The sequence below is a fragment of the Castanea sativa genome, chromosome 6 (assembly GCF_040712315.1).
Source record: "Castanea sativa cultivar Marrone di Chiusa Pesio chromosome 6, ASM4071231v1".
NCBI lineage: Eukaryota > Viridiplantae > Streptophyta > Magnoliopsida > Fagales > Fagaceae > Castanea > Castanea sativa.
In genome coordinates this window covers 61349300-61376929 of record NC_134018.1, presented here as the reverse complement: position 1 = coordinate 61376929, position 27630 = coordinate 61349300, and the positions used below count along the sequence as shown (strand labels likewise).

General features: G+C 34.6%; 2 protein-coding genes across 3 annotated transcripts; both read left to right on the top strand.

Annotated features, from left to right (window-relative positions):
* Positions 1-6338: 6338 nt before the first annotated feature.
* Positions 6339-22337, top strand: LOC142640908 (uncharacterized). Of its 2 annotated transcripts, XM_075815227.1 has the most exons (10): positions 6339-6535; positions 7394-8068; positions 11854-12042; positions 12186-12277; positions 14305-14364; positions 14494-14563; positions 17222-17425; positions 18235-18635; positions 20144-20241; positions 22064-22337. In XM_075815227.1, exons 2-9 carry the CDS (start codon positions 7394-7396, stop codon positions 20166-20168), a joined length of 1716 nt encoding a protein of 571 aa, XP_075671342.1. In that variant the 5' UTR covers positions 6339-6535; the 3' UTR covers positions 20169-20241; positions 22064-22337. The 2 variants fall into 2 exon arrangements, with proteins under 2 accessions (XP_075671342.1, XP_075671341.1); XM_075815226.1 differs by lacking the exons at positions 20144-20241; positions 22064-22337 and adding an exon at positions 19416-19636.
* Positions 22338-23834: 1497 nt separating this feature from the next.
* Positions 23835-27326, top strand: LOC142638849 (two-pore potassium channel 3-like). The gene is made up of 2 exons (XM_075812909.1): positions 23835-24799; positions 26730-27326. Exons 1-2 carry the CDS (start codon positions 23844-23846, stop codon positions 26878-26880), a joined length of 1107 nt encoding a protein of 368 aa, XP_075669024.1. The 5' UTR covers positions 23835-23843; the 3' UTR covers positions 26881-27326.
* Positions 27327-27630: the final 304 nt, after the last annotated feature.

The following is a 27630-nucleotide window of genomic DNA, read 5'->3' as shown; positions in this document are numbered from 1 at the left end:
TTTCGAATGTAGTATATTATATTAAATGTGTGGGGGTAAAATGACTAAAATATGCATTTGGGCATTGGGCCTGATTTGGTGATGTAAGCCTGTCCGAGCGGAGCCTGTAAGGCCCGCAAGCTAGTTTATGCTACAAGGATTGGAGGAGTTGTCCGAGGAGAAATATCTTCTCGGATGATTCAAGTAAAAGTCATAGGACATGTCAGAGTGTTTGGAGAGAGAATTTCAGAAGATCTGTTGGATAAAGGCATGATCCACACAGTTATTGGAAGGAAGAACGTATGAGAAATATTAGAGGAAAAAAACTGCTACGACCACATTAAAAACTCTGCACCTACCTCCTTGGCCGTATTAATGGAGAAATGACCTTTGAACAGTAACATTCAGCTTTTCAGCTATTGTTTGAAGACTTCAAGAAGGTGGCGGATGGGACAAGTATCAATTGGAAAGATTTGTGTTACACGTGGAAGAAGAAAAGAAGAATAAGATGGATATAAGAGAACAAGAGAGGGATAAAAAAAGAGGGAGGAGCACAGAAGAAGAAGAAGAAGAATGAGGAAAGAGAAATGACTGAATATTTGAACTGTAATTGTAATATTGTTCTTAAGGAAAGAAAGACAATACAAGTGGTCATCGGCTTACGTCCGAGGAGAGTTTCTTTGCTGTTCTCATCTAATGAATGCGCAAATAACGGCAATTTAGCCTGTTTTTCTCTTTATCCAATATCTATAACCTAGGTTTCAAGCCCACACTCTACAAATTTTATTGTATAAGATTCTTTGGGTCTGAGTCCATCTAGTAACTAGACGGGGTACAAATTGTGCACCTACAAAATGTGTTTTACAATGTTTGTAATAATTTAAGAGTGTAAAAATTTTCAATCTCCTACAAATTTTAGTCTTCCTTTCTCTCTCTATAAAAATTAAAATTAGAATTACTAATTTTTTAACAAATTTATTATTGAAACCTATTGTGTAATACTTAAAGTCCAATATTGCTAAGAGAGACAAAGATTATATCAAACATGATATGAAAATAGTCCAATTAACATATTAATTTATCTGAAAAGGTTGGATTCCTTTTTTTAATGCATGTATTGCTTATACAATATTAACTAACAATACACGATAAAAAAACTAACAATAAATGTTACTGCATTTAAAACCAATTATGTCACAATAAAGATTAAGTGTATTAGTGATATTACCAATTGATTAGGAAATCTTAGAAGAATTCGGAAAAAAAAAAATTAGTAGTAATTTTACATCACAAAAATCAAGAAAAATATATTTTTAAATGAAAAAAAAAATCAAAGCATAAATTTTATTCAATTAATATTTAAATTAAAATAATGTCCCACTAAAAATTGTCGCCTTAGGCTGCAAAATGACAAATGTGTTGAGCTAACTCTAGACTGGGCTCAATTATTGCGTACAACAAATTTAGCGAAATTTAAAATGAAATTTGTAAGGACACAATTCAAATTCCCAAATTATGACTGGAAGGAAATGGGCTTAAAAGGCCTTTTTTACAATTAATTTGTAGAGGATGGGTTTGTAATCTAGATTTCAAGGATGGTTAAGATAACGAGGAAAAGAACGGGCTTTGGGCCCAATGGCACAAAAATAAAGAGTTATCTGCAAGAGTAAGACTGAAAGTTCCTCCTCGGACACAATCCGAGAATAGTTTACAATAGTATTTCTAAGGTTGGATACAATTATTATCATACACTATTGGCCCTTTTTCTTCCTGAAAAAGCCTCCCCTTCTTCGTAGGTCTTCCCCTTCATTTATACTTCTTTTTCTTCTCTTCATCGTCTTCCACCTCATGGTTGCAATGCTGGTTTAGGATACTTGTCCCATCAATTCTTCCCTAAAGCCCGCTGGGGTCAGGGACCAAGTTCCAAACTTCATGCTCAGGTCTCATCCTTCCATCCATGCAGTCAATATATCAATTACAGAGCTTTTAATGTATGGGCGGTGGTAGCAGCTTTACCTTAGATATTCCACTGCCCTTTCTATTGTCCTCCACGTGTACTGTGTATTCCCGTAGCCGTAGGATTCTTTATAACATAACCCGGGGACACTAAACCTCTCTTCCTATGTCCTCGGCTTAACAATCCGAGGACAAATCTACTCCTCGGACGTAATTGGTCATTCGTTTATCATATCTTTACTTGGCATTTCTTTATGAGATACCTTCAAATACTCCAAGATTATTTTGATGTCTTCGGTTTTGGGTTTCTAGCCCAAAAGACCTCGTTGGGCCATCCTTGGTAAATTACTGGGCCCAATACCCGTACAAAATTGTTTGAAGCTAAATTGAGGTATTTGATAGAAATGATATCATTCAGAATTTATAAGTTTTTTTTATTATAAATTTTTTGTTTGTTTTATATTTAAAATACTCTACGCATATGAAAAATCCTCATACGTGGCCATATTTTACATGAAATGTATTAAACATACCAATAGCGTGGTTAATATTTCATGATTTTTGCATATCATTGTGATATTAATACAAAGAAATTATTTCAATTGAGGCTAGAGTTGTTAAAAACAGACATGAAATTGAATGTTTTTGCAAAAAAGTGTTTTAGAAAGTTCACTATTGAGATATTGGAAGAAATTAAAACTTCATAGAAAATAAATTTTAAAAAAACACCTAGCGTTAGAGATTTTCACCGCACCAAAATGTGTTAGATTGACCATGATATTGTTCAATTAAGTTAAATAAGCTCTTGTGTCGACAACCGTCTATCCTAACACACAATTGGATAACTTATCTAGCTTTTACAACAAGAAAACACGTCTCCCTTCACTCATAACAATCAAATATGAAGCAGATTACCCTTAACAATCAAATATGAAGCAAACAATCCTACTTACAAATGAATATAACATGATCCAATAATTTGTCCAATGACAAAAAGAAAGCACGTTTACCTTCAGATCTATAAAACAAGTCTTTCTCCAAATTTGAAGAATATAGATCTACTGACAAATGAATCAACCTTACATTTAGATTAACAAGAATATATATAACTAAAATATGTACCTTTAATTAATTAATTAAAATTTTTTTTTTGTCTACAAACATGAAATTTTACATCTATGAAAAATTATCAAGTAACTACAAGTATTAGCATGAAATGAAGAAATAATAAAAAATCAATCAAATGACAAATATTGCGGGATAGACAAAAAGATTACCTAGAGATGGGGTTCATCTTCAACAATTTACATCAACATTTCATCAAATTCAAACTCTAAATTTTCAAAAAACTTTTGCCACAAATCTTTAAGGACAAAAAACATTCAAAAACACATGAAGAACACAAAAAACAAAGAGTATCTAACAATCACATAGCTAGAGATTCATCGTACTTCCGTTACAAAGATCTTCAATTCATCTTTCAACCAAAGTAAAAGACAATTAGAAGATAATTATACTATATCAAAATCTAAATATAAAGAAATACACTACTCATTCATCAAAACAAATTTACATTTTGTTAGGAATGCTATAAGCATATGGATAATAATTATTGTGTTAAGATTTAGTTAGTTAGTTAGTTAGTTAGTTAGTTAGTTACAATTCCAGGCATGTTAATCATATTTAGCACATGCTGGAATTATTAATGCACGTGGGAAATAATAGAACCAATAGGATGAGGCCATGTGGGCCAATGAGATTAGAACTAGTCTCCTATAAATACATAATTGTAATCCAATATAAGATATCAATCGAAGAATAAACCAACTTTTTAGTGCATTAGTGCATCTCTCTCTCTCTCTCTCTCTCTCTCTCTTAATCTCTCTCTTTCTCTATAGAGGGTGACTATCTTGAATTAAGTCAATTTTCCTACAATTTCCATCAATCCCCCTACAATTCATACTCATCCCCATTAGAAACCTTTAGGTTCCTAACATTTGGTATCAGAGCCTTGTTCCTGCGTCACCATGACTGAAACTCGTGCCGCTGCCATGAACATGGTGAATGAAGATATTGCTTCTTTGCGTACCACTTCGGACCATCACAATAGAGAAATCCAAGAAATCCAAAAGATTCAAGGAATCCATACCAGGACCTTGAATGAAATGAATCAAAACCTAAATGCCATTCTACAGAAGTTGAGTTCTCAAGATAGCAACTCACACTCACCACAAAGAACGGGTCTAGTGAATCTGAGCTCTTCAACCTTGTCATTTGCAAGATTTGTGAAATTGGACTTCCCACGCTTCTCAGGTGATGATCCTGCTAGTTGGGTCTATAAGGCCAATCAGTATTTTGGCTATTATCAAACCCCAGTTACAGGGAAATTGCTAATTGCTTCGTTTCACATGGTATTGGAGGCTTTGATTTGGTTCCAAGAAGCTGAGGAGGCAGGTGTGTTCACGGATTGGGATTCATTGGTGCAGGCTCTACACGTGAGGTTTGGGTCAACTGCTTATGATGATCCTATGGAAGTTTTAACAAGGCTGAGACAGTCTTTCACAGTGGCATTGTACAAGGCAGGGTTTGAAGCCGTGTCTAATAGGATTAAGGGTCTGCCTCCTTTACACAAGCTTAGCTACTTCCTAAGTGGCTTGAAGGATGAAATCCGGCTTCCAGTAAGGATGCTGAATCCAAGCACCTTGAATGAAGCATTTGGATTGGCGAAGATTCAGGAGGAATATGTGTTCAGTTGCAAGAAGATGAATGTTCCCAATTTTGCTTTCTCTTTCTCTCTGTTCCTTTCTCTGTTATTTTTCTCTTTTCCATTGGAGGACTAGCTGACCTCGAATCCAGCTAGAGAGACCAAATCCATTCCTTCCTATGGAGAGAAAGAGACTACCTCTATGGAGGGTAACTACCTCGAATTAAGTCAATTTCCTACAATTTTCATCAATTTCCCTACAATTCATACCTATTCCTATTAGGAACCTCTAGATTCCTAACACATTTACTAACCATTTTCAATTGTTTGATTTTTAAATTTGAGATTTTGTGTTTACGGTAGTAACCCTATTTTCTACCGTAAACACCCGATCAAAAAGTAATTAATAGAAACAAGTATAATTTAAAAGGCACTAAATAAACCAAAATAAAAAACAAGACTTACTATGCTTAGGAAGTCTTGTGCTTATAAGGTGTATCCAGAGTTTGGAGCCCAACTTTTATAGGACTTAACAAAAAAATTGGTCAAAAATATAACTATACCTAAAAAAAATTAAAATTTAGAAAGTTGTACATTAATTTGATAGGTTCTGACAAACACGACAATAAGTAGATGATAAAATATTTGCAGCTTGAGATTTCTCTTTTATAATCTAATGAGAATTTTTTGGCCCAGCTAAATGGGCTGTTAGTTATAAAGCTCATGGGGCCAGTCCCCATCTCTATTCTCCTTACTTGGATTTTGGTCCGTGAGTAAAGAGCTCATGCCTAGCCCATCTTGTGGCTTTTGTTCTCTTTCTCAATAAATTTTTTTAAACAAAAAGGGTGCTTCTCCAAATTTCATTGAAGCATTGGCAAAGTTTTATATATATCTATATATATAAAATTAAATTCAACAAGATTCTAAATTGAATTTTAATTATTGTCTAATTTTGCAACATGAGTTTTGTTTAAGTTTTTAAAATTTTTTGTTTTAACTTTTAAATGAGTTAATGTAATGCAAAGGACAAAAAAGCTTAATATAAACAAATCATAAAAAATTCAATAAAAAAAGGGAATAAACTCATGTCTATATAATTAAAAAAAAAAACAAAAATAAGGGAGTAAAACTCATATATATATATATATATATATATATATATATATATATATATATATATATATATATATATATGTGGCTTAACGAGTTTGCAGCGTTTTGCATTTTAAAACTGGGATTTACAATTGTTCATGTTTCAGCTAACAAACAAAGGAAAACGTAGCTACAGTATTGAGGGTACTGTTTACGTTTTGCTACAGTATTTTTAGTTTTCAATTTTTAGCAAAATAAGCGATATCAAAACAGACCATAAGTATAATTTAAATTAGGCAATTAAGTTATAACCCTATAATTAAAAAAAAAAAATTAAACTCATATATATTTGTAATTATAATTATTTTCAATTGTCGGGCTATAACTTAATTGTCCGGTTATAACTTAATTTAAACTCAAATACACTAGTTGATTCTAAAAATAACCAAATATTCCTTCCCAGTTTAGAGTCAACTGTCAAAGGTCAACAGTTTCTTTGAATCCCCGTGTCATGGAGGACTGTAGAAGGCAAAGCAGAGCTCTGCAAGAGTTTGGTAAAGGGACAAAATTGAAAAAGAACCCACTCTTTATAGTTAGTTATAGACTTATGGATATGGTTAAGTGGCAACCCCTCGAAGAAGAAGCTCAAGCTCTAGCAAGTCACAACACATGTAACCTCCTCACCACGTCCATGTGTGCCAAACCCAATCTGTGTTATATATAAAAAGTGACTGAGGTTGTTGAAGAAAATCTTGGCCCTTTTCATGTTCTTCAGATTACTCACTACTAATCTCTCTTTCTCGGGTAAGCATTTTCTGGGATATACCCTTTTTTTATTTTCTTGTTTTCAGTCCTTAGCGGGGAAATTTGTTGTTGTCCTTTTGTTTTTGTTTCAATGAAATGAATGTCTTGTATTGGGTTAAATAAAGTTTCTTTTTTTATTTGTAGGTGAAAAGTTTTGAGATTTAAAATTTGGTTTCAGGAATTGTATTATTTAGTTTCTTTTCTGCTAAGATTGATTGGGTTTTTTTGTTTGTTTGTTTGTTTAAATGTTTGCATGTATGTTTGCATTGATAATGATGTTAAGCTCGAATTTGATTAAATAATTAGTAATGGCTGAATGGAAGAATTTAAAGTATTTGGGGGGAATTCTGGACTTACTGGATATTCTTGTCATTTGTTGGTCTGCCTTTTGAAAATCAAATTTCCTAATGGCTCTATCATCTTTAGATTGTGGAATTCTGTTATTTGAATATTTGATGTCAAATTCCAACAATTTGGGTGTCTTACCTTTAATCACTACGACTTAGTGGGCATTTGGCCTACAAACAATTTAAAATGGTAGGAACATCACAAAGAGCTTTGTGATTCAATGGCACTGCCCGGTTTTCCCATAGAGGAGAACTTGGGTTTAAAAACCATCTCCCACTTGTTGTAGGAAACAACTTAAAATAGTGGGTTTTATGCCTCATTAGTTGGTTGCCTTTTCCAGCAAGAAATATCTGCCTTTGTTTTTTGACATTACATAACACCTATCAGCTAAGTAACTTTGTGTAATTGACTATAATTTTGTTCTAGTAAGTTTAAATTTTTTATCCTATCCATTTCAATTTCTACTAGTTGAATGTTGGAGTTGCTTAACATAAATTTACTTGCTCATAGATGAAAGGCAGCATGAGTGGTGTGGATCCGGCTTCTGTGAGCAATGTAATGAAGAAACAAGAGAATCACAAAAACCCCTTCAGTAGAGATGTCATGCTGGGGAGTGAGCTTTGGACTGATGGACTAATTTGTGCTTTTGAATTTATTCGAGGCCATAGGAAGACCCGATCGGTACAAGACATGGCCAAGATGCAGGTTTCATCAAGTGAACTAAATAGTCGTTTACCCCCGAAAGGTAATGGGGAGAACTTTTGTAAATCTGCAGCCCAATTAGACTCTGGAATTGGTGATAGTGATATGGTCGATGATCATACTGATAGCAAGGATTATCAATCAGGCTGTTACCGTAGGAAGGAAGAATTCCCGAGAAGTTATTGGATACCGATAGGTTGGGCTAGAATTTCTGAACTTGTCCAGAAAGTGCAAGTTGATGGTGGCTGGGCCTTGCAGCCTTTCAACTTCTCAGATGATGAAGATGATGTGACTGTTGCAGATGTGGCCACTCCTTACTGGGAACGCCCAGTGGGACGCACTTGGTGGTGTCACGTAGATGCAGGTCACCCAAACATAAGTGCTTGGTTGAGTAACGCTCAATGGTTGCATCCTGCTATTAGCATTGCTTTGCGAGATGAAAGTAAGCTGATAAGTGAGCGAATGAAGCACCTTCTATATGAGGTAAATTTCTTTTTTATATTTGCTTAGCAGAGACAGACAAAGAGAAGAAAAAATCAAAACTTGATAGTCACTGGGCACCCATTGGGAATAGAAACATCTTTGTTAGAATTATGGTAAAATTATTAAATTTACCATTTTTTGAAATTTTAAACTTTTGGGATAAGCGGTAATTTAATATAGTATCAGAGCAAAAGATCCTAAGTTTAAACTTTTTCTCCACTCTACCTCCCATTTAAAATATTAAAAAATCCCACATGTTGGGTCTCAATTATCAAGAGGGAGTATTAGAATTATGGTTAAATTATTTAATTTACCATTTCTTAAATGCTCAATCTTTTGGGACAATCGGTAATTCAACAATTTATTTATTTTTTAAAATAAAATCCTATTGGATATTGATCTGGTTTATTTTTTATCATACTTGTTATTTTTCTGCTGTTACTTCACATAAATTGCTGTTTGGGTAAAAGCTTGTTGTTCCTGCAGCGAATAGAATCTTCTCACTATCTGTTAAAGTGCAAGGGCTCATAGTTTTGAGATAAGGTGTAATATCTCTGAATTTGATAGTGTTCAGAATCAAATTCACATGTTAGTGAGAGCTACATGAACCTACATTGTAACTAAATTTACTCTACAAAATTTTGTTACACTGAACTTGATGGTGAAGCCACACCATTTTTTTGAACTGTTGAACTGAATTAATGTTAATATTCACATTGAGGCATTACAATTAAGGAATAAGAACAAATAGATCCTGGAACCTAAGGAGATTGGTGCATCAATCCCAAAATCTTAATCTGCCACTGAGTGGGCCAACAGTTTATATGATGCTTGCAAACACTAACTCTGACAAAACCCCGGAACTTGATTTTTACATTTCTGATTTATACAGGAATGGTGCTGAGATGCATGTTTGCTAAAGATTTTGCTTTATGAACTCTGAAAATTTGCTGTGCATAAGGCCTTCATTATATAACGTCTAGAAAAATTGTAAATTATACATAGAAAATAAAAAATGGAGATTCCAGTGACATGACACGAAAACTATGAAGACATGTATAGTTGGCAGGAAAAAAATTGTAGTCTTTTGTTCTGTATTTTATTCTTGAGAAGAAAGTTAGTCAATCTCCTGCTGATGTTGGGTTCATAAATAGTAGAATTTCTCTATGCAGCCATTCTAGTGTTTAATAAATCACAACTTCCTTATATTCAATCTCAGGTGTAAAAGATTTAGCCAAAAATCAAGCTACCTCGGTTAGGTTAAGTTAACCTGTAATGACCCAAGGAAAGCCCTAGCTACATTTGCGCCTGTGCCCCCAAAAGGACTAGTCAAGTTGTAGTTGGGCCTCCTCATAAGTGCTTATATATCCAAGATCCACCTGGTAAACACCCAATGTGGGACTCAAAATACACCCACACAACACACACCCATCCAATTCAATCCACATAACCAGGTATCATATTACCCGTCCAGCTGCAGCCTCATTTTTATCTGGAAGGTAACTTGAGGTCGAGGGAGGCAGATCTCTCTGCTTGAACTAAATATGTTAAACCACTGTCCAAAATGTTGTTTGCTACCATTTTCGGTTCACAGTTGACTTGTTCAACTTGTTTTTTGCTTTGTTAATTGGTCTTTTTTGTATCCTACTTTAATAGTAGAAGCTACTTAAGAATTCTAATGATTAGCTTTGCAAGGATTCATAAAACATTTTAGATAACCAATAGAAATTGAATATTCCTACTCATGACCATATAAAAGCCAATTTATGAATTATGAGCTACCTATTGGTATGATCAGTTTGTAAGGTTTGCCTATATTGAGTCAGAGGAAATTGTATTTGCGAAGGGGGGTAAAGATGTTAACAAGTCTTACCCCTATAGGATATGGTTGGTAACAAAATTTTTTTTTGATGATATGGAACCAAACCAAGATAGGGCCCTTTGGACCCACTCCTAGGGACTTAAGTAAACCACAGATACACGACCTCACCTGACAGAACCACATATTAGGTAAACCAAAGAAACTCCTTGCGGGGATCCAACCCAGGATGTTTGGGTCTACAGCTCATCCAAGCCCTCTACCACTAGGTTGCACCTTGACAAGTATGGTTGGCAGCAAATTATTTAGTGTAAGTTTTGCCTATATTTAGTGTAGGAATGAAATTTAAACCTCTACCAACCTTGGGGTTTGTGCTTGGCTAGGGTTTTGGTCCTTCTTCCCACTTTGGTGTGGCCCTAATATATGCACGTCCATAGCTATTCTTGTGTTAGATACACATGCATATATGCAAAAGTCTTTCATAAGGTTGTTGTTTAAGGCAAGGCTAGTTTCTGTCTTTTTATCAAGTACGTTTTTAAGGTGAGGCTAAATTGTAAATTGAGGAGGCCCAAAGGAATTTCGACTTTAGACACAAATTATTAGAAACTGAGACTGCAGCTTTTCTTACGAAGAGGGCTAGAATCCTTCCTCTTCCTAGTTAAAGTGGGGTCAGTGATCTTTCTAGAATTTGGGGAACAGCAATTCTTCAGTTTTGTAACAAATTATGTCGATTTGTTGGTTAAGATATTACTGTACTAGAGCAAATTGAATTACCCACATTGGTCAATTAATGGATGGAGAGAAGCATGAAGGTCTATCACCCAAAGAAAATGAGATAGATGAAGATCTGAATAATAGTCTCATTCCCAATGCAAAACTATTGAATTGTTCAAATAGCTGACATGGTTACCCCATAAAATATTAACCACGTGGTCTAATCCCCAAGGCAGCCCCCCTACCAAATGGCACTGCAGCTAGCCCTATGTGTAAAACCTTGCCATGGGATATTGTCTTTCTGAAGTGAGAATTGAGTTAGGTTTTGGACAGGACAAGATCAGAACTCATACTTTGACACCTAGACCAAGATATACAAGCTGATTTCTGGTGTAATGAATTGGTAAATTGAAGAAGACATCCTTCGTTAGATCATCACATGCGTGGTCTACTGTATTGTCTTGGTGAAAGTAGTTCCATTCTAGAGTTTATAGAGTCTCGTTTGCTTGGAATTATTTAGGCTATCTCATCTATTTACTATGTCTATAATGTAGTCTTTTTCTCAATAAATTATATTACTTATAGAAAACACTACTTGGTGAATGCAATCTATGTCCAAACTGTGCTCTCTGGATGGCTCTGCCTAGTTGTCTTTCTTCATTCCCTAGTCTTGCCTTGCTGAAAAATGGGCTAAAGACAAATTTGGAGGAGATGGATCCTTTTATAAAAGGGACTAGGGAAGGGCTACCCCATCCCAAAGACACCACCCATCCCCTTCTCTAATGTGGTTGTTTGAAACTAGTCCTTTTGGCTCTTTTTTTTTTGATAAGTAATAAACCTTCATTGAATAAAAGCATGTACAAAAAAGGCCAAAGCACACAGGCGTGTACTAAGGTAAAACAAGAGAGACAAAAAGAACTAAGAAGTATCAAGGCTACATCTATCAAGCAAATCAGACATGATTCCCCACTGTTTAATGTGGAAGATTTGGAGGGAAAGGAATAAGTAATGTTTTGGCTCTTGGCTGAAATAAGTAAATATTAAGCTAGATTCCAAATGTGCAGAGGACATTTCTAATGAATAAGGTGGTGTGTTGTGATTGTCAAACTCTTAATTGCTGTTTTTATTTTATTTTATTTAGTGGATTATAGATTTAAATTTTTTTCATCTTTAGGATTCTAATCTGTCTACATTTTACTCCGGTTTAATGTAACAGCAACTGAATGATCTCTTAATTGTTGACACTTGACAGGTTCCTGTTAGAGTTGCTGGGGGACTATTATTTGAGCTCCTGGGGCAGTCGTCAGGAGACCCATTTGTTGATGAGGATGACATCCCCATTGTTCTTCGGTCATGGCAGGCACAAAAATTTCTAGTAACAGCTTTGCATGTCAAAGGGATAGCATCAAATATAAATGTGTTGGGTATTGCAGAAGTCCAGGTTTGATTATTGCTGAATTAAAACTTCGATAATGGTCATGACACATATGATTTTGTCAAAAGAGTTAGTTATAATTCAATATCTATGCTTAAAGTTAATGTAAATGAATTTTTTCTCATAATTCAATACCGTATCTTGTTCAGGAACTGCTTGCTGCTGGAGGTACTAACATACCAAGAACTGCTCATGAGCTCATTGCACATCTAGCTTGTCGCCTTGCCCGATGGGATGATAGGTGATGCTTTTTGTCCCCATTTGTGAGCCAACTCATCCAAATTAATAATACCTCCCATTCAATCTATACTGGCCATTAGGTAAAGATAGGTGAGTAATTTTATTATAAGGAGTTACCTACTCAACCAAACAAAAATTTAAGAAAAAAATTCAAGAAAATTATTGTCACACAGAATTTTGCAAATGCTATGGGAAATAACATTCTTTAGCATCTTGATTTTTATATGCTATGTGCACACAAATGATAAGAATGCCAAATCATACATATGAAACTCGCATATTGTAGAGTGTCTTCTCCCCTACCCCCTAGTTAGGTTTTCAATTCCTTTTAAAAGCTCACAGGTAGCTCTAAAAAAAGAGTATCACTAAAATGTTATTTATACAAAAGGTTTCTGGTGGTTCTCTCTTCTGCTTGTTCTAAAGCAGAATTCTTGAGTGATCAATGTCAATGTATAACCATGCACATTTCAAGTTAGAAGAATTATTCTCTGGTTAAAGTTGCTCAAATTGTATTTTTTGCCAAATCCTGCTTTGATCTTTTAGATATGAGCTGCATAAACCTCTACACCCAAATCCACCTATTTGTTTAATGTTTTTCTTTCCATGTTTTGGTTTTGCTCATTCTTTTATGGTTTAATGTGTATTCTTTGAAAAGGAAATTTGCTATTCCTGTAGGGCCTATGCAAGTTTTCTATTTTTAATAATACAATTATGATGGTATAAATTCTGGCTTATGTAAATTTTACCACCCTATAGTCTAGGGTAAATTTGAGCTCAGTCCTTGTACTCCCACTTTAAGCAATCAAGTCCCTTCAATTGTTGCAATGAGCTCCAATTAAATATTGATGTTAATGAAATTGACAAAATTGATGCATATGGCTTTCCTAAAGGCATTTTTAGTTGATAATATGCAACTTGATAGCATTAAAGATCCCACTCCATCCTTCTCCATACTGACAGTGAATTCAATGTTGGTAAATGCTTACTTTAAGTGCAAAGCGCTAAACCATAAGCACTTTTTGTAATTAAAGTAAGTGGCTTTGGAAAAACATATTTAAAAAAAATTAAATTACTTATTAATGTTAATTGTTAGATCTTAATGCTATTGATATGGACCTTGGATTTGTTTACAAAGACCAATTTTATGGCATGTTGCAATGGACATAAGCCCACCCCCTCAATCCCTCATTACATATTCTAGAAGAAGACATTAAAATATCTAGTAGGCATAGAAGTCACTACTTACCATTCTAGCGTTTTATGGTCTCTGTCTTTTAGGTATATTTTGATCACTCGATTTTCTCAACAACAACGATTATCTGTAATGGTTCCATTCATAACAGAGTGACCAAATTTTACGTTGGCTGCTAACCTACCGCGACTCTCTTTTTCCTAGGCTTGGGACCGACCATGAACAAAATATACAACTCTAATTATAGACATAGGTGGAGTTTGATCATTTGATTGTCATATTGTCTAATTAATAATTGTTTTAAAATTCATATGTATAGATATATATATATATTTTTTTTAATTGTGCGCTTTTACTTAAATTAGGCACGTGTGCACTTTTTTGTTTTGTGTTAGGTTTTAGGAGGCCTTTACACTTAAGTGCACCAGCATTGGAAATCACAGTTCAGTTTTAAATTGGGTTAAATTTGTTTTCATATAATATTTATGAGTAAAAAGTACTTGTTGAGATTGAAGTCATTAAATTGCTTCCATATCATTAAGGTTAGTCTTTGATTGGGCTTGATTGGCTGGCATAGATGAAAAAATTTGAGGACTTGATTGCTCAAATTAGAAGTATTGGCAACTTACTCCAAATTATAGGGTAATGAAATGTATATAAAAACTAAATCTTTGTTAAATGCGTTGCCATTTAGATTCCTCTAATGGTAAATAAGAGCCTTAGTATCATCATAAAGTTCTTAGTTATTTATGCTCTAATATTTGTTTGTTTGACATTTAAATGATCTTACAAGTTTTCCTGCTTGGTACTTTCTTGTGTTGTTTTTAATATTACAGGTTATTTCGCAAATGTATATTTGGGGCTGCCGATGAGGTTGAGTTGAAGTTTATGGACAGGTGCATTCATGCATGTGGGCCATTTTGTCTTCAAACTTTCAGATTCACTTGAAATCTGTTGTTTCCTGTGCATGACCTTGTTTTTGCCTAACATGATTTTAACAACAAATGATAATCACTTATGAATAGGAGAAACCACGAGGATATGCATCTTTTCAGTGTAATTCTGAATCAGGAAATCAGAAGGTTATCAAACCAGGTATCTTACTTTATGCTTTCAGAAAGATCTTTCAAACCTTATTAGCATTAAACTCCCCCATATCACGTGATTAAATCTATTAAGCTTCAACAAAAAAGGCTAAGAGAAGGTTTATTTTGTCACAAGCTTATAGATGGTTAATTGGTCAAATCAAAAGTCCAAAGACCAAATTGACATTTATGTCAAAGTCCAGGGGTGATATTTGTAATCCCTTGTTATTTTGAATTCTTTGACTTCCATTCAAATGTTTTTTGAACAACAGTTAGGTGTTCAAGGTTTTTTGGTTTCACCGTATAAAAATTCTTTCCAATCATAGAATGTTGAGGAATAATTAAAACTTGTTCTTAATTTCTGTTTTCAAGTCCAAGTTTCTTTTGTTACTTGACATTGGCACCTTTTTATAATAAGGCATAAAATGAGTGTAATATATTATATGGGGAGTGTACAAGAGAGAAACGGTGAAAAGAAACAAAAAAAAAAAAAAGGATTATAATGACCTTGATGAAACCAACATCCTACCAAAAAGAGATCTCAGGAGAACAAGGCTGATGCTCTACGTCTTCAAGTGTTTGGTTAGTCCTCCAGATGAGATATAATGAGACAGCTTCCAAGTTTCACTGTTCTTATGCCTCCAAATCTTGAACCTGCCAACCCCCATTCAAGCCCACAAAACAACAATGAAGTAATAAATGATCCACACTTTCACATACAATACCTGGTACTCTTGATTTTGTCCTCCATCTTTGAGATCTTGGCCAAAAAGAAATTCCATGGGAAAACAAAAAAGGTTATTCCAGAGTAGGAGGCACATTGGCATGTCAGGTACTCTTCCATGGGAAAGTAAATTCCTTTACCATCTTGCAGTGCTTTCTAATAGGACTTGACATCAGATCTTCTTCTTCTTCTTTTTTCTTCCCTTTCAGTCACACCTCATCATCAACTTGATCAATTCCCCCTACCAGTCCTCAGCTTGTAACTTATCTTCAAGAAGTACTCAAAAGAAATATTTTTAAGCTATTCAATCACCTATCATCAAAATGCTGTGCTATGCTATGATATTTACACATCATAAATGTTGATAATTGGGTAATTGGGATGGTAACCAAGGTGGATGGTAAGTTTAATGGAATGTAACAGTTTTTCTTAGAGAATTTTTGCTTAGATTGATAGATTAGAAAGAAAATGATTGGAAATTGTGAGCAAATTAAATATGGTTTATATGACTTAGACCTTGTGACCAAGAAGTTTATGGTTGTGAAGATCTGATTTTGGTCTGTCAAATAAGTGGGGAACTGAGGTGTCACCCATTAATGAACGATTCTCCTTTGTTATCCCTCTAAAATATAATGACATTTTGTTTGATTTTAAGCGTTAGAAAACAAGCAGAATGCTGGTAAGAGAATTGATCTTGCTGAGTATATGACAACTTGACAACACATTTTTCAGGTGATAGACAAGTCTAGAACTTGCTTGTCCATGTATTTTAGTAGGATGTCTTTTTGTTTAAGAGACAGATCGAATTACAGTTCACTTCGGATTTTAGAACTGTGAGATAATAGCATGTCCAATGCTCTGAGGAAATTAAAGATTTTAATAGGTTGTTTAGGAATGGGAAACATTACTTGTTAACTTTCTCTCAAGGATTGAATATCATGAATCTTTTGAAATGCTGCAACTAACATGCGCATATTCTAGTTTACACTTAATGTATATGAAGTTGATTGATGGTTGAGTTAATCTGCCAGGCAAAAAGGTTGACTTGGGGGGTTTTATTTTTTATTTTATTTATATTTAAGGTGTTTCTGTTATTTAAAGTATCATTTTGCCTTATTTGTGTTGTACGGTCCATAAATCAAATACCGGCGCAAGGTCAAGGCCCACCCGAGATGTACCGAACAAGTGAAGAAAGGCCTGAGCATAGCATAGTCCAAACCAACTGCCACAAGATATCGCCAAGAATGAGACATAGTGCCTTGGGGATATCTGCCTGCCGAACATGAATTTGGAGGTTGGCACAAGTTCCAATGGAGTCAATTCAGAAATGTGCAGCGGGTCCCATCCGATCAAGAATATAGGTCAGAATGGGGCCCACCTGTTTGGGAAAAACCATCACTCATGATGACAAATGCACTAAGGGAAGGCTATAAAAAGGGGAAGAGATGGTGTGGGAGGGGGTTCGCAAATCTGGGAGAGAGAGAGTGATACACGAGAAGCAAAGAGAGAGAGAGAGACAATTAAAGAGAAGGAAGCTCGGTACATAGCCCGAGACTCCACAGGAAACACACAAACAGGGGGATAAGATTCAAGTTGGGTCTCAAACTCCTTCACTTGGGCTGTTAGGTTAGCCCCAAAGGGATTTACCCAAAGTAGGAAACTCTTTACCCACTCTAAACAAATAAATTGGGAGCCCAACCTCAAAGGCCATTGAGTACTTTGGGCAGGCCACCACATGTTATATATCCTTTTCTTTTACTTTCTCTAGAACTTTTTCTCCTTTTGTTTGGAAAATAAAAGTGAGCAGATTAGAATAGTTTTAGTTTAGCACAAGCATACAAGTTCATTTTCTGTAGTCCAACATGGGAAGTATTCTGTTTGTTGACTTGTCCAGTAATGATATAGAATTTCAATTTATTTTCTTTCCTATAATTTATCTTGCAGGTTATCAGGGTGAAATGGTCACTCCATGCAAGAGAGGAAATTGTGTTTGAGCTTCTTGTACATTTGCGAGGCAATACAACAAGGGGCTTGCTAGAAGGAATGAGAAAGAGCACCAGGGAAATGATTGAAGAGCAGGAAGCAGTTCGTGGACGCTTATTTACCATTCAAGATGTCATGCAGAGCACAGTCCGTGCATGGTTGCAGGTTCACATATGCTTAAGCAGACACCCAAAAATTTTATTGTCAAGTTCTCTTAACCATCATGTCATAGAAATCCTTTTTGACTTTGCCCATCCAAGTAGCTGCAATGTTTTATTGCATAAGAATGCAGTAATGTTAATTCCATGTTGCTTTTGAGAAAAAAATATTCTTGACCATATTAAAATTGTTTACTTTTAGGCTTTTAGCTGTGACATATAGTTGAGAAATCAATATATTATTTTGGAAGTTAAATAGTTCAGTGACATTAGATTTTAGTTGGGTTAAAAAAATTGCAGTTGTAAAATATTTTGAAAGGAAAATAAATTGTTAGTAATTTGGATAATTATTTGAAACAGTACATGTTCAAAGTTTTTGTTGATGGGGTAACATCTCATTGATAGTTCCTGAATCCAAGGCCGTTTCAAGGATAGTTGCATCTGGAAATAGAAATTTGTGTTATAAAAACTTAATGACATCATTGTCTCAATATTTTCGTTTGTTATCTTTTCATTTCCTCAACTGTTTGAAGAGTTCAAGAGAAAAATCTGCTGGTTATGGACTAATACCATAGAGTTGAATGGTCAAAGTTGAAGGACATTCCAAATGCAGACACACCACTGTCTTTTACAGTATAGCATGCAAACAACACACACTTATAGTGAGTTGGGGAGTGATTTCTCCTTCCAGTGTCACTTAATTAAAGCATTGTTTAGCCAATGTTGAAATTTCTTGCTCTCTCTCTCTCCCGCTCTCTCTAATTATTCATCTACATATAATTGTTTCCTTACAATATGTCGTAATTCTAATTGTAGGACAGAAGCCTCACTGTTACGCATAATTTAGGAGTTTTTGGGGGATGTGGCCTTGTTCTTTCCATCATTACTGGCCTTTTTGGGATAAATGTTGATGGCATGCCTGGAGCTGACGGGTCTCCATATGCATTTCTTATATTTTCTGGCATCCTCTTCTTGCTAGGAATTGTGTTAATTGCCATTGGGTTGCTGTACCTTGGGTTGAAAAGCCCCATTATTCAAGAGGATGTTGAAATGAGAAAATTAGAGCTCCAAGAGCTGGTTAGGTTGTTTAAGCGAGAAGCAGAATCCCATGCACAATTACGAAAGACTGCTGCTCGGTCCAATATGTCTCCAACTGCAGCAGATAGACTTCCCGATGGTGCAAATTATGTTCTCATCAGCAAATCACAGGAATCCAAGTAAGTTACAATAAATTGTTTTGGTTAAGTATCGTAAAATATAATTGATAGAGGACATTTTCTGATGATATCATGATATATACTATGTACTTGCTTCCATGATCAAAGTCATTTTGCCTGTATTTAGTAATTAGCTTTTGTTTCTTCGATAAGCATCATAATCTCATCCTATAATTTTCTTAAGTGGCAAAGATTTGATGTTAGAAGGTGCTGATAGTTTCTTATAGAGATAGTGAAGTGACTATGGTTGGTGGAGAAATATTTACCATTCAATGAGAAATATCAATTGTTATTGATTTAAGCTATAGCTGGCGCGAACTGTGCTTGTGTGTTAGAAGGAGATGACACATTATATCATGGTTTTTTTTTAATATCAGAGTAAAATGTAGATGAATTTTATGATCTCAAATGGCTCTGCTATGCTATTGCATGAAACCTCAAATTTCCCTTTTGTTAGTTCAAAACTAACTTTACATACTTTGTTATTATGGTTGGGTTGTCCATATACGCATTTAGGCTTCATTTTGGCAGTACTTCCGTGGGAAATGTTTTTCTGGTAAAGGAAAACTAAACTTGAATGGGCTGAAAATAACTTGCACCTGTGCAAAGCTTTTATTGTTAATGCTGCAAGTTTTGATGGATAAAAAGAAGGCTCTGGGACCTCTCTGTAACTGTCTCTTGATTCTTCTTTTTGCTCACACTTTCATATCTTTCCTTCTCTACTCTCTCTTAGATGTCTCTCTCATTTCTTTATATTAGATCTATCCCTCTGTTTTGCAGATCTTTCTATCTTTTCTCTCTCTGTTCAGTGAAAGTTGAGCCGTTTAGGATCTCCTTCTCAGTCACTGGGTGCTACATATGACAGTCGGGCCCCTGGCTATTTATCTCTAATTCTGATGATTTAAAAGAGTAGACCCAAAATACTGGATGGATATTTTTCTGCATTTTTGATTTGGTGTCAAAGGAATCAAGAGGGATTTGTTGCTTTTGATTTTCGGGGATTTTCACAACATTTATTTTGTGATCAATTTTGGACTTCCAACCAAACAACAGAAAATAGATGATTTTCCTGACAACATTTTTTCTCAGATTATTATTTTTTGTCAAAACAAAGCCTTAGGTCATCAGTTTAAAATTTTTCTTGATTATCTTCTTTGAAAGAGAGAGTCATGAGAAGAAAATTCTCTTTAGATAAAAGGTTAGTAACAGTTTTGTTGCACTTGTCCTGAAACAATATAGTTTTTATTTTGGAGCTGTCACATGTCAAACTGAACAGACAACATTTTGCACCTTGTATGAAAAGTCAACCAAGCAAAATCGAGTAATGTGATCATTAAGGAGAATAATGGTCTTGTTCAGTTTCAGTTACTTCTCTAATTAGCATTCTCAATTATACTGTCTTGTGGTTTTGGATCTGTACTCTCAAGTAACCAGCAGAAGTGTAGAAAATAATCACGTATCTGCCACAATCTTGTTGTTTTGTACTGAAACTAATTGTTTATATGCAGAGGTTCCAGAATCACTCAAATATAAATCTTGATTGCGCTTAATTGTGGAAACAATGAGAAGAAAAGCCAAGCAATTGCTGAGAATCTCTCCAGATCAGGTAAAATGAATTGCCATACTTTTCTTTCCATTTTATATCATTCAATTTTCCTTCCTCCATTTGTTATTTATGGAGCTCAAGGTCTTCTTTTTTTGAAGCTGTCTGCTTATATATTAATATATTTTAGAAAAAGGAAATAATAAAAGGAGGAAAACATTTGTCATGTTTTCAAGTTTCAACGTCTTAAATTATAGAAAAATGAAGATTGAAGTTCTCGACATTATTTTAACTGCTGGACTGATCTTGGCACAATAAAGTACAAAACATGTGTAACTTACTAATTATACACACACACACACACACAATACTAATTCCGTTCGCTTGTATAGTTGTCAACAATATTGACTTATTTTATGGACACAGTATATGAGATTGAAATCCAATAGCATTTAGACCAATGGCATCCCCTGTTTTTTCTCTCCCTATAGACAAGGTGTCATCTTTGACACCACAGGTTCAATTCTATACTGTGTAAATTGTATCTGCCTATTAAAAAAAACATTTGAGATTAAAAGCTCATTATTCATCCATTCAAGGAAAAGAAAGGCCACAATAATCACATCTTTGTATGTTGTTGTGGAATATATATAGGAAAAGGTTTGGCTCCACTCACTTGGTTGGTTGGGTTAAGTGAGTCATATGCATTGCACATGACAATGACTAATGTCATCTTCCTATTGGTGGTTCAATGTACTATTGAAGTTGAATGAAAATTGTGTGATTAGTGTGGAAACAGAAAAAACGTTTGAATGAAGACCCAATATAACTTTTCAATACATTTGACTCAAATAATTGAAAAATAGTATTGTGATATCCTCTCTTTAAGTAAACTGTGTATGTCATGAAGTTAAAATGTTGCCTTGTCCATTTTCTGCTAGACATGGTACACGTGTTGCTATGTATGATTGCAGCTATTAGCATATTATGCAACGACCTCTAGTTACTTTCCCTCAACAATCTCAAGGTACTTGCCTCAAGGACCTCAATGTTGCCTTTTCCATGTGCTGCTAACCATGACACTTGAAGACGTTGTGCATTCATTACTTCCTCAAAAAATTTATTTGCTACTTATGCCCTATGTTCTAAGAAGAGTGTACTTATTTTGGCCAAGTTTAATTAAGGGGATTCAACCCTCAAAATCAAACCCCACAAACGGGGTGGAATGCCACAGGACCCTAAGGCCACTGGCTTAATAAGAGTGTACTTGTGTCATGAATGCTAGTATCTCTTCTCCCTTTTGTAAGTCGAGTAAAAGGTGCTGTTTTTGCTTTTTACTTGGTTGAACTTAGTACACTAGCTTGCGAAGAGACTTCTATCTCACTGGCATTGCATGCTCTCATGAGTAGAATCAAGGTTTAAATCCCTTATCACCCATTGTTGTAAGTAACTATCAAATTATATAAAAATAAATAAATAAATAAATAACCCCCAAGTATCCATACATTGTGATTAAGCACTTTTTATTATTGTTTTATGAGAAGAATCATGGTTCAAATCCCTCATTTTTGTAGGTAAAGTTTTACTTTTTTTTTCCACAATTTATTTTTTTAGACAAAGTAAAACGCAGACAAACAAACAAAAAGGTAATTGATAAATATTACCAACCTTCAGAGAAAAGAATAGAGATCAGATGTTTTTTGGGCCAAGATTAGTTATTGGTGATGTTGACTCGTCAGTGTAACATGATTATAAGCCTTATATGATGTGTTAAACAAGGTGGGTGATTATTGGGCCAAAACTGTACACTGTACAGGAATAATGTTTAGGTTGTTGACTTCATGCAGTTCCAATTAGCTAACTTTTCCCTCTCTTTTACGTGCAGAATCTAAAGGACATGCTGGCTTTTGGGGAAAGGGTTGGAGAATATTAGATGCGCATTAGTGCTTGTTAATGATGATCTGATTGTTATGAAACAAACGGCTTTCTGCATATACCTCTTGCTTCTGGGATGTATTTTCAAATAAGCTGCCTCACTCTCTCTCTCTCTCTACTCAAGAAATTTCTCTTCAAATAGGTTCCTTTTTCAATTTCCAGTTGGAGTTAAAGCTCTCATTTTGACACTTATATCACCATAATATAAGATTGCTTTACTTCCATTATGCCCCTTTTCCATTTAAAATTTTATCGTGAGGCCTCACTTTGAAGGCCAATATAAGAGACTAAAAATTGGCAATGAACTGAAAATTTCCATTAGTTCAATTGCCAAAGTTACTTCTTTGATTACACAAGGGGAGCAAGAATAAGAGTGACGGTGAAACCATCTTCATTGTAAACTAATCACAAAAATATGCTCAGTAGTTGTGAAGACTTTTATCTAAGAAAACAACAAAAATTAAACTTTAATTTCACAACATATCGTAAATTAGCCTACCACCTTATACATAGGCTCGCTACAATAAAAGGAGGCAAATGTTAACAAGCACTGTATAAGTGCTTATTAAGGTTGTACAAAAGTGGGTCTCATTTAATAAAAAAAATTAAATAAATAAAAGAAAATGACATAAGACTAGTCATTGTAGTTATCTTAATATTTATTCGCTCTACAAAGTTGACCTCACGCTAAAAAAAATATGACATAAAACTACAAAAAAAAAAAAGAAAAAGAAAGAAAGAAGACAATTATACAAAAAAAAGGTAAAAAATTACTGTTAACGGGGCAACCGTTAACACAACCTATAAATGAAAACAGCTACAACCTGTCTAAAACTTTCCTAACTGCATTGATTTAACTAGCTGAACTGTCTAAATGGGCACGTGAGTGTTTCCCTTAACACTTGGAACATTGTATCATTGATCCAATCAATTGCATACACCCTTTTATACGCTTTGACCTGCCCTATCTGACACCCACTTAAAAATTTTAAATTAAATTATTTTTTTTATTAAAAAAAAGTGATGGAGAAGTGATATAGATGTGAAAAATAGGAAGGATTAATGTGGACAAATGAAAGAATCTTCCAAAAGACGTTTAGGATACGAAAAAAACCTGACCCGAGTGTACTTGGTCAACTACAATGTGCCTTTTTTTAACATCAGGATACTAGTTCAAAAGGAAAAGGAAGATCTAACCTTTTTGTTTTTTGAGAAAGAGGAAGATCTAACTTATTAGTACCATAAAGTACAAAATAATCAATATGAGACTCAAATAAATCAGGATTCTTAATTTTTGTTTAACTTATTGACCCCTTTAGTTTTTGTGACAATTTCCTGAATCCTCTGACAATTAAATTGGAAATGGAAAGATATTTTCAATAGTATATGATATTTTTCCTGCAATGTTATCATTTGGGACTGTCAGTTAACTGTCAAGATCAAACTTACTAAAAATAAGACCAATTCCAAAATGTTGGGACTCGAAAAGTAGTTTAGTTGACTCTGACATTTCCTTCTTTAAAGCCAACTTGTATTGCCCCTTTTTTCATGGGATTTCCATGCATATTGCATTTAGTTACAACTACCAGTAAAAGAGAAGAGTGGGGGTTGGATGAGCAACCAAACTTCATTACTGCATTGACTTGTAGGTAAGAGTGTTGCACTTGCACTTGCACTGTGTGTATCAATTTTTCTAGAAATAGTACTCCTTATGATGTAGATTCATCACCATGGATGAACCTCTTCTATCTGAGAAACAAGAAATAGAAGAAGAAAAGCCTTCCAGACCCTCCTCTCAACTCCAATTACCATCACAAAATAATCATCAAGATTCTGATTTAAACCTCATAGCCAACTTGAGCAACAAAATGAAGATGGGCCTGCGGCGCGGTGATTCTCTTCCAAAATATTTGATTGGCTTAAGGGAAAATAATGCTAAGGTGAATCCCCCTGAACCACAAGCATCATCTCCTACAATCGTCCCGTTAGCATTTGTTGGTGTCGTTTTATATGTCATAATTGTAGTTACAATATTCATGACAAGTGGGAGTTTTAGAGGTAACACCACATTTAAGCCAGTAGACGCCTTGTACTTCACTGTGGTCACACTTTGCACTGTTGGTTATGGTGACATTGTACCAGACTCCACTTTTACTAAACTGTTCACATGTTTTTACATTATAGTTGGTTTTGTAATCTTTGAATTCTTGCTCAATTCATTCGTTACACACATTTGTAACAAACAAGAGGAAGTTTTGTTGAGTAGCGTGGATGAGAATAAGTACAAGAATTTGTTTCATTCATATATGATAGATACTAAAAAAGGAAGAGTGAGGATAAGAACTAAAGTGGGGTTGGCTTCTGGGGTTGTGATTGGATGTATTGCTATAGGAACAATTACAGTGCATTTCGTAGAGGGAATGAGTTGGGTTGATGGGTTTTATCTCTCAATTACATCAGTGACAACAGTTGGTTATGGGGATTATGCTTTCACAACAATTGAAGGAAGGTGTTTTGCAATTATTTGGCTATTGGTAAGCACATTAGCTGTTGCCAAGGCATTCTTATACCTTACCGAGCTTAGGATTGAAAGGAGGAATCGTAGATTTGCACAATGGATTCTTCATAAGAAGATCACTGCCAGGGATTTGGTTGCTGCAGACCTCGATCATGATGGTACTATCAGGTATTTATGATTCCTTTTAGCATAAATTCTAGTAATGTTATGGAAGAATTACTCATCTTTTTCACACTTAAATATAACTTGGTTCAATTGGTAATTTAGTGCAATTAATGATAGGTAATTGATAATTTACTGCAATAATTGATAGGTAGAAGCATACTCTCAGACAATAAATTAGATTGACATGCAAATTTGGTTGATATTTGACAATAATAGATTGCCATAAATTGTTTCCTACTCCCTAAATTACCATGCTTTTTCTATGTAACTGAATGCATATTTTCAAGAACCTATAGCATGCATAACGTGGACTCATAAAAGTGCCCTGCTCATGCCTTGAGCAATCTTTGAAGATATGTTATTTTTGTTTTTTTAGGGAAATTCTGTCAGTGTGAGTTTCTCGTTGGCTTGAAACTAGTCATGATTATCAGTATGAAAGAACAATTTAGACAGAAAATTTAACAGGAGCAAACATTGATTATACATAAACTACACTAAAAGAAGAATGACAGAGTTAGGCAATGACTGATGCAAAATATGGCCTTTACAGTGAAGTGATTACTATGGAACAGAAAATACTAATAATTTGATAAGAAATTTGAACATCACTATGGAAGAGAAAATATAGGAGAGAATGATGTGTCATAGTCTAGGGTCTAGGGTAATAATATATATATATATATATATATATATATATATATATATATATATATATATATATATATCAAGAACACCAAATTAAATTTTCCTTCAAAGGAAGTCATAATGGCCATTTTAATTAAAGGAGAAGGGTATTAGGTATATCTCTAGGTGACTGTGTGTAAGCCTCGAAAAACGTATGACAGAATGCGTGAAAATCAGTGAAGTTTGGAAGAGTGCTAAGAAAACACGATCATATGGAGCATTAAGGTACCCTATTGCAGGGATAGTGAGTGTGGACAAAGAAGAATAAAAAAATGATGGTTAATATCATTAGTAACAAGATAATTGTTCATGTTAAAAATGAGGATCCTCAAGTACTTCATTATAAGATAAAGCAGGCTTGATTAGTAAACCCCCTACACAGGAAAGAAAAGTGTGGAACTACAGATTTGCTTCAGAACCTATAGATCTAAAATGAGTAATCTACAAGGGACAGAAATTCAAGTTTGGGAATAGGAAGTTGTATATGACATAAAAATCAGAAAAGAGAACTGGAAAGAAATGTGGGAGACTTGATGCAATGTAATAAACACTGCAACAACAACCAAGCCTTAATCCCAAATTCTTGGGGGTCGGCTATGGATCTTCAATGGGTCGGTCACATTTATTCTTTTCTGCCATTTTAATCTATCTGAAATCATACTCTTTTTACTACTACTAATGCAATGTAATACACATTGAGGCCTGAAAAACCATATATGAGGGAAGTTGGCTGGTATGCACATTCTGGTAACAGGCAATTTGGAAAAGGAAGTACTATAGTATAGTTTACATCCTCAGTTTTGCAAGTGGTTTATTCAACTTCAATGTCAGACTATAGCATTATATTAATCAGATAGTGGTAAGGCATTGGTGCCTTACGGATGACCAGTTGCATACTCTGGAGACAATGTGGATTCTAATGAAGAATTCATATTAGAGCCTAAAGAAATCATGTGAAGAACTTTATCAATTTAATTTTGATAGTTACAAACTTACAATAATGGGGTGGGGGGAGGGCAGGAGGTGCTAATTGAGATACAAGTCTCTTGGCACTTTATCAACTTAATATCTCACGCAAAATCAATCTCCAAGTTTACTTTTCAGAAACAAAATTGTTTAAACCAGATTATTCTGTGGCTTCATGGGTTTCTTCTTCTATGATTTGCATGTATTTTTGTCCTCTTTTTTGTCAACTTCTATGTTTTTGAAACCATCTAGATGATATTCCTTTTCATTTTTATTACTACAGTAAAGCCGAATTCATCATATACAAGCTCACGATGATGAGAAGGATAACACAAAGAGAGACCCTGCAGATTGCCAAAGAATTTGATTTACAGGACACTAGACATTTTGGCAAACTTACTCTGAATGACATCCTGAATATGGAAGCTGAATGACTCAAATATGGTTTTCCTAATGGAAATCAAAGATGATGACTTTCAGGATATTGCTCAAGCAATAGCCTTCCTATGGCCTCTCCAGCTTGTACAGAAGCAATGTGAGAGTTCACAACCATTCTTCATCAAAGATATGGTAAGTGACTTCATATATATTTTTTCAGAAATGCGGTCCAATGGTTATGCTAGTTGGGGCTATTCTTTTGTAAATGCTTTCAAATACGTAGGGATGCTTGGGGATCTCATTTCATTTTTACCCTTTGCAATTCATTCTTAGCTGGAGAAGTCAGCTTTTTATTTCATCCTAAAGAATGTATACCCTATATCATTGTTACCCCCTACAAATTGTACTTTTTTGAAGAAGATTATTTCATCCTAAAGAATGTATACCCTATATCATTGTTACCCCCTACAAATTGTACTTTTTTGAAGAATAAAAACCAATTGTGTAAAAACTAGAAAGACAAAAAGTACAAAAGGGGCAGCTGCATACCCATGGAGACCCCTACATATCAATGGTACAGTGAGTCAATAATCTAGTAAAGTTCAATATCTTTTTATCTCCTGTAAATCTATGCGTTCAAATTTTTTTTTTTTTTGGGTAGAATGTTGATGTGCCTTGAATTTAGGTATAGGTCATAGTTAGCTGACTTTACTAACTCTCAAATTGAATAGTTTTTAGTCCTTTTTGGTTTTGATGACAATTCCACGTGGCAATGGTGACATGGCAGAGAATACGACATAGCATTG